At 32.0% G+C, this 8,511-nt stretch overlaps 1 protein-coding gene across 1 annotated transcript in view; it reads left to right on the forward strand.

Moving 5' to 3' along the window:
* LOC110024196 (calcium-dependent protein kinase 17-like) overlaps positions 1-6,410 on the forward strand; it is a 10,844-nt gene extending 4,434 nt beyond the window's left edge. The window contains exons 4-8 of the mRNA XM_020724015.1: positions 514-629; positions 2,584-2,751; positions 3,914-4,138; positions 4,228-4,345; positions 6,308-6,410. Coding sequence (XP_020579674.1) covers positions 514-629; positions 2,584-2,751; positions 3,914-4,138; positions 4,228-4,344 — 626 coding nt within the window. The 3' untranslated portion in view covers position 4,345; positions 6,308-6,410. The remainder of the gene's footprint in view (positions 1-513; positions 630-2,583; positions 2,752-3,913; positions 4,139-4,227; positions 4,346-6,307) is intronic.
* Positions 6,411-8,511: the final 2,101 nt, after the last annotated feature.

Below are 8,511 nucleotides of genomic sequence, written 5' to 3' on the forward strand. Positions count from 1 at the left end.
TATATATATATGTATATGTATGTATATATATATGTATATGTATGTATATATATATGTATATGTATGTATATATATATGTATATGTATGTATATATATATGTATATGTATGTATATATATATGTATATGTATATATATATGTATATATATATGTATGTATATATGTATATATATATATATATATGTATATATTAAGTCAAGCTAATAATAAGCAGAACACAATTGAACGAAACTCTGTTTGTGCTGGACAAGTTAAAAACCTAGCTCAAATATCTATTCAATATTATCTCGCTTAACAATAAAATAAATATAAACTTTTTAGCAAGTAGAATATGAGCTATTTATGAATGATGAACTTTTTTTACAGCTCTAAAACTGATCTTACTTGTGTGGATATCTTACGTTTGAGTTGTTTTGTGCACTAGTCCATATTGTTCTTTAAATTGGACTTTCTAAAACAATTGCATCATTAATTTTAATGATCTATTTTTTCTTTTCCTCTCTGTTGTTGCAGGTCACCCATGGGTCCAGGTAGATGGTGTTGCTCCTGATAAGCCTCTTGATTCTGCTGTTCTTTCTCGCTTGAAGCAATTTTCAGCAATGAACAAGCTTAAGAAAATGGCCCTTCGGGTGTGTGATTTAAACTTACAGTCAATAACTTTGAAAAAATTAAACTTATCATGGTAACATAATATGCTTATAGATGTAGCAAACTGGGAAGGCCTTATACAATTACATACTTACTGGCAAGCTCATTTGATTTTATCTTTGGGGTATTGACTTACATGCCACACAATTCTTATATATTTACATATCTAACGCCGAAAGTTTCATATTTACATACATGCCACCTGAATCTTTGACATTACTATCACTATTACTAGCTTTTTTAAAAGTGAAACACATATTTTCATGCACTTGTTTTAACACCAAATTTTTATAAATGTAAATATCAAACTTTAGGTGTTAGATATGTAAGTACATAAGAATTGTGTGGTATGTATGTCATTTTCCCTTTATTTTTATGCTTCATATTCTTTTTTTAATCTTCCAAAGTTCAAAGGATTGTGTGAAATTTGATATATTTATTGTTGTTTTCATTTCTACTCAACAACCACAAAGATATCGTTTGCATTTTTCTGTCATACGGATGCTTTTAGTAAAACATTGGCTCTGCTTCTCTTGGAAGATGGCCAGGCTCTCAATCCTTGCAAAACCTGGCCAGGGTTTGACCTAATATTAGTACTGATACCTCACACAATTAGATCTGAAACGGTTCTATTTAGGTACTTAGGTTGAGCTTGGATGGCTGTTCTATTTCAGATGGATGAATTGGGACTCGGTTGGAACCGCTGGTTTAAAAAATGCAATGTGCTGACCACCTTTTGATTGTTTTCTTTATAACAAGGTTACGATCATTTGACCATCAAACTGTGCCTGAGATTTTTGATGGCCCACCTTTTATTTCAGTTTGTTCTTGAGTCATGAGTTTTGATTTCACATCTTCTGTGCAAATGAGTGTTATTCATTTTACCATTTTCAAGTTGATATTACATGCCTCATTACATTTTTTTTCCATTTATCATCCATGTTAAAACAATGCATTGTTTTTTACTTTTGAGTTTTTCTTCATGTAAATAGAAAAGGCTTCTCGAGGAACAATTACTTTTGAAATGCATGAATTCACTCAGTTTTGAATATGATGGACCAGTCTTCTTGCATTTAGTGTGTGTTTGCATCCTTCATATCCTACATGATTACTAAGAACATGCACTTGTCTGTCAGCATTCTGGAAATCTGCTATATTCCTTAGACTTGGGACAGTGTTTGTGAAATGAGTTTTGATTCGTGTTGGCTGGGTTTGGTTAGACTTTTATATGGTAAACTGTCAATACCAATTAAGTTCTGCATATAATTTAACCAGGGACCTGAAATCACTGCAAACTAATATTTCTTCTGAATCTACATCTGGATTTGGATTTAATTGAAGTAACCACGAACTTGTTTTGGCCGATTACTTACAGGAGGCTTAGTGGCACTTCCTATGGCCCCAATCTGACTTGATATATGAGGAAACACAGCGTAATTGTTGCATTCTATTATTGATTCAATCCATTTCTTTCTATCTTACCTTCCTGTGACTAAGACCCTAACATTTTCTTTTGTAATTGTGCTGCCATGGAACTAGTATCAACTTCCATACTTGTTACTGGAATTGGAAACCTAAAATCTTAGGTGGGGTTGTTCAATTGCTTAATGCTTGCAAGTTTTAGTTCACATCATTTTCCTTATTTTAGTTATGCTTTATTGCAACAGATCATGCTCACTTTCTAGGTTATTTATTTCTGTTTCTCATTAAATTTTTTGAGACTTTATTTGCATTAAAATTGTTTGGTTTCACCAATAATGTTCATTATAAAAAATTGTTGCATCGGATTTTGGTAGAAACTTTCTACGATGCTTTTTTACTATTGGTATTATTATTGTCAGCTATGGCAAGCTGTTTCAGATACATTTGTTAACGGCTTCTTGCATCTTTATTTATTAGAACTCCATGTACTCATTTTTGTTCTATATGTGGTAGGTCATTGCCGAGAGTTTGTGTGAAGAAGAAATTGCGGGACTCAAGCAAATGTTCAAGATGTTAGACACGGACAACAGTGGCCAGATCACACTTGAGGAACTGAAGGTTGGTTTGGAAAGAGTTGGTGCAAAACTAAAAGATTCAGAAATTGTGGCTCTAATGGAAGCAGTAAGTATTAGGCATATTTATACTACATTAATACGATGGTCTGTGCTAAGAATCGGCTTTTAAAGCTGCATGTTTGATTGCTGCATACTTGAAGAAGTAACTTGCCATTCCCTCCCTCAAAGAATGATTCAGATAGGAATTTTCTTTGGCCAATTCCACATTATGAATGACAAATTCATAGCAAGGGGAGGTTCTCACGATATAGAGCTCCACAAAAAGGAATAATGTAATTCTTAATTATGATTGAAATTTATTTATTTGATATTTCTGTCTCTGAAAATCACTCTTTTAATTGCTGATTTGTTTCACTGCATTGCACTATCTTTTTTGATTTAGTGCGGTTAAAATAAAGCACCCTCTGTGCAAATGCATTGTTCCCCTGTTGATTATTCCTGGATGTTTTTTATTGAAAAATAGTCATATTCTGGGAACATTGCCTTTATGCAGACAAGTACTAATTAATTGATTTATGTATAATTTGTTTGGTAAATCAGTGGTACTTGCTTGAGGTATTCGAAAGCTTTTTTGGTGTAAAATTGTGAAAAAATTATGGCAATTGGTACTTCCTTGAGGTATTTGAAAGCTTTTTTGGTGTAAAATTGTGAAAAAATTATGGCAATTGGTATGAGGAACCCAAGTGACTTAATTTTAAAACGGTAGGGGGCTCAACAACTTTCCATTAAGTTACAATGCCACTGGTTCATGCCTAAAATTTTTGATATTTAGGAAATTCATTGTTTAAGCTTTGGAAAATTTAAAGAACAGATGACCCAAAAGGCCCTAATCCTTGGAATTTACCTACAATTTCTTTAAGTTACCGATACTTTTTATATACAAAAACTAATGTGTGTTTTTTATTTTTTTTTTCATGTCACTTATTTCTTACGTGAACATAGGTAAAAAAAATTAAATTAAAAGGATTCTGCTAACCAAAGGTAATTTTAGCTAGTAAAGGCTTCCTATCATACAAAGAATGTATTTTAATGCACATATTTGTGATATATGAGCATTATTTAAAATTTCAAGCTTCTTGTGCCGGTAGCTTATGATAAATGCATTTTGATTCTCAATTCACTCGATGCATTAAACATCTCTCTCCCTCTCTCTCCCACCTCTCCTCCTCTCTTTATCTTCTAGCTGATTCCTTGAGTGCAAAATTTAGGCAGACATTGACAACAGTGGTACAATTGATTATGGGGAATTTCTAGCTGCGACAATGCATCTAAACAAAATCGAGAGGGAGGATAATCTCTTTGCGGCCTTTTCTTACTTTGACAAAGATGGCAGCGGCTATATCACCTATGATGAACTCCAGAAGGCCTGTGAGGAGTTTGGGATGAATGATGTGCATCTCGAAGAAGTGATACGTGAAATTGATCAGGACAATGTAAGTGTTGTTGTACCTTAAGGAAAAACTCATAATATTTCATGATTCGGTGAGTTTGGCATCATGGGAATGTTTATCTTATGTTTTAGGATGGTAGAATAGACTACAATGAGTTTGTTGATATGATGCACAAGGGAAATGTTGGTTTTGGCAAAGCTCAGCAAAATTTAAGCTTTGGCCTGAGGGATGCACTGAAGATTGGTTAAGGTAAATAACACCTAACAATATAGTCATGATAGTTTTTTTCAGGTATACTTTTTTTATCCTTAACCATTATTCATTTTTCTTTAACTTTATAGGAGTTTCATACTTTCTGTCGTAAAGAATGCTACATCCACACCTTTAATCTCAAATATTAAAAAATGTCATTTTGTTCTTAACTAGTTTTATCATTGATTCATCTTTTATGATTTTTAGATTTTTATGTTGATTTGGTTATATGATCTTCCTGAAGCAGCACATAAGATTAGGTTTAGGTTTATTTTAGGCATTTGATTTAATTTAGGATCTTTGGTTTTATTTCAATTAAAATTAGGTTTAAGTATCTTTTTACATAATGTTATTTTTGAATTTGCATTATTGAATATGATAGATTTGATGCTATTTCAATCTTATCTTTGTAACTCTTTTTTTATTAAAAGGAATGGTTAGCTTGTGTTTTGATAGGGTTGAATGGGAAATTAAAAGATTAAATCCTCCTCTCATCTTCTTTTTTCCTTCCTTTGGGCGCTTTTCTCCTAATATTTGATCTTTTTTTCTGCCATAGTACCCCATCAATCAGCATCAAAGCCAAATTATCACAAATTTTTGCATTCTCATATACTGATGATGTTCGATGACGATAACTTGGGTTTAGTCATCCTTTTGGACAATATACTAATGAATTAAAATTTGAATCCTCCAATCCTCTCTCCTCTCTTGGGCCCCTCCTTATACATAATATATCTTTTTAGTTTTTATCACCCTGGTCTCTTTCACCACCTTATGAAGGAGTTCAACTTCCTTTTCATTATTGTTGTTTCATACTTCATTTTCTTAGATCTCCATGATATCTAAGTATCACAAAGTACTTTTGTAGAACTTCTGTATTATGACTCATTTTTTAAATTGTATTCATTGCTATGTTCTTCATCCATCTATCTGTTAGACTAGTCGATTTAGCCTATCTTAATAAAATTTGCTCCACCCTCTTATGACCTATTTCTGATAATGTCAATTTTCTTAAGCTAGCTTGAATTTCATGACATATAGCTAGTCTTTTTTCTACCACACACACACACACACCCACCTCCCAATTCCTATGTATTTACATATCTAACACTTTAACTTTACTTTTTACATGAAAATTTCAATCAACAAGGATGCTGAAATTGATAAACGAATTCAAATACAGAATCCAGCTGACATTAGTTATGAGAATTTCTTGAATCAAATTTTTTTTATGGCTCAAGTAAAAACCTATGAAATTTAAATATCCAAATGAGAAGAAATAAACCTTTATCCATATCCACATCAGATCGAAACTCTGACTCCTGATATACTCTAAACAGATGAATTGTTTTAGCTCAGATATCAATCATGTTGTTAAACTTTTATTTCAGTTTGCTATTATTAAAACGTCTTGGATTCTAATTACTCTCATCTTATTCCAGGCTGTAATGATACGGCCTAATATTAGCCTAACCATGCAGTTAATAATAGGTGTTTACGTCCTTGCTTCTTCATTCCTATGTATTTTCATATCTAACTCCTAAATTTTAATTTTTTACATTTATAGTATTCAAATGTCGGTTTTTTGACAAAAAATTGATGCTGGCGGTCGACTACTTAACATGACCCTCCAATTTTTGCATTTGAGGTTTGGGACTCGTCAATGACAATATTAGTGGGATATCTAACACCCAAAACCTACCCCACTTAGTGGGATAAAGATTTGTTGATGTTGTATAATACTCAAATTTTTCATATTACAGTCATAAAAGCAAAATACACCTTTCAAGTCATTGGTAAAGTATCAAAAGTGTAAAAAATTAAAGTTTTGGTGTTAAGATCTTTACATACCTAGGAATTATGTGGTCTGCATGTAAATCTTCCCTTACCAATTAAGTTGGTGTTTACCAAACTGGAGCAGATTTTCCACAATTTAAGAGCTTGTCTGTTTCTTTTCAGTAAAAATTGTACGAAACTTAACTGCTGAATTTCAAGTGGGGTTTCATCATTGCTCATATGCCATCAACATTTATCATAATTTCAACCAGCTTCTATTACTCTGGTATGTATCAGCTTACCTTTTATGCAATTTTTTTTTAATATTCATCCTAGATCTAAATATGTTATTAGATATATACCTGCTCTTGTTCAAGTGACTTCATAGTTTTATTTTGGGGCATTTACATTTGTACCACATAACTCTTGTGTATTTACATATCTAACAACTAACCTTTCAGGGCCTTGGTAATCATAAGATTGACAGGACATTTATGTATTACAGAAAAATATTTGTTTTCTGCTCATGGTGTCTCTCAGCTTTATGCACAGTGAATCTGTGCCTGGCTCTTTATAGAAATCCTGAGCTTTGGACGGAAACCTCCTTTATGGCTGGCATCATATGCCATATTCACTCTGAACAAAAATGGCATCATACGGCATCATATGCCATATTCACTCTTGGGCAAATTTGTTGCATCTTTGATGTTCTTATTGTGAGTTTTTTTTTTTTTTTTTTTTTTTTTTTTTAAAAGATGAATAAATTTGTGAAATAGCTCATTCGACATTATGAGAAACTGATGATAATCTTTATAGATGTTTATTTATTTCATGCATATCTTGATTGCAGCAAAGGAAAAGGGAGCATTACATACACACCACACAATTTATCATGCATTTACATATCTAACGCTTAAACATTCGTATTTACATTCATATCACTCGAATTTCTAATATCACATCAAAATTAAAATCATACTATTTTTTATCAATGCGTTATAAGTGTAAATATTAAACTTTTGATGTTAGATATGTAAATACATAAGAATTGTGTGGTATGTATGTAAATTTCCCCCGAAAAAAAAAAAGTAAATATAAAAAAAAAATAGAAAAAAGAAAGGCCATACTTTGTTGAACTTGAGCTTATTGATTAACTGTGTTTTGAGTTTGGGTTTGATTTTGAGTTAATGAGTTTATTCTAAAAGTTATATTTTGACTGCTTAGCACTAGGGCTGTCAAAACGGCTCTTTGTTCACGAATAGCTTGTGTTCGGCTCGTCCGCTAAGTTAATGAGCCGAACAAGAACAACACGAACCAATATTCATTTGTTCGTGTTCGGCTCGTTTTGGCTCGAAATACCACTAATCAATTATATATATATCTTTGATGAGTAATTTTTAAAAATTTAATTGATTATAAGGCTACAAAGATTAATAATCAATTAAAAATATTAATGAAGAAAATAAAATATAAATCATTATTTTAGATTCAAATGATGTTTTAAATCTTGCCTCAATCATTAACATCTTATGGCTACGTGATTAGGGTCGTCAAAACGATTCTTTGTTCGTGAACAGCTCGTATTCAGCTCGTTTGCTTGTTCGGCTCACTAAGCAAACGAGCCGAACACGAACACACTTTTTGAGCTCGAAATATAAATGAGGCTCAGCTCGTGTTCGGCTCATTTACACCCCTAGTAGCACCGAAATAACTTTGTTGAGTAAACTTAACAAAGTAATCCTCTTCTTCATAATTTTTTTCTACAAGTTGAATCATCTGACATTATTTTAAAAATGTTAATGACAATCAAATTTCAATATTAAGTGAATCAAGGCATATTTTTTTTTTTGGGAACGTAATAAATGCAATTAATTAATTGCAATGGTCTATTTTAGCAGCTTTTTCTCTCTGCCATATTTATGAAACGTAACAACTAGAATTTGACGGCAAATAAAATCTCATGATTGAAGGATTAATAAATTCTCAACTGGCAAATTAAGATGGTATAAAATAACATGTTATTATGAGAAATCAAGAGCCAAAGCTTCTAATTAGTGAGCATGGCTGCATAATTGTTAACATTCTCTAAATAATAATAATAACTTAAAACATTTATTCTCCTAACCGGATCATTAGATGGTCGAGTTTTAATGTGGCCAAACCATCTAAGATGATTCTCAATTGTGCTTGTCATTGGAGCAACACCAACTCTATCACAGATATATTCCTTTTACAGTTTGTTTTCAAGTGTCAAGCCAATCATCCACCTAAGCATTCTCATCTCAGCAGCACTCAACTTTATTTTGTGCTTCTCTTTTAAAGGCCTACATTCTGCGCCATAGAGCATTCCAGGTCTCACCACCATCTTATAAAGTTTTCATTTAAAT

Source organism: Phalaenopsis equestris, unplaced genomic scaffold, assembly GCF_001263595.1.
Source record: "Phalaenopsis equestris unplaced genomic scaffold, ASM126359v1 Scaffold000251, whole genome shotgun sequence".
Taxonomy (NCBI): domain Eukaryota; kingdom Viridiplantae; phylum Streptophyta; class Magnoliopsida; order Asparagales; family Orchidaceae; genus Phalaenopsis; species Phalaenopsis equestris.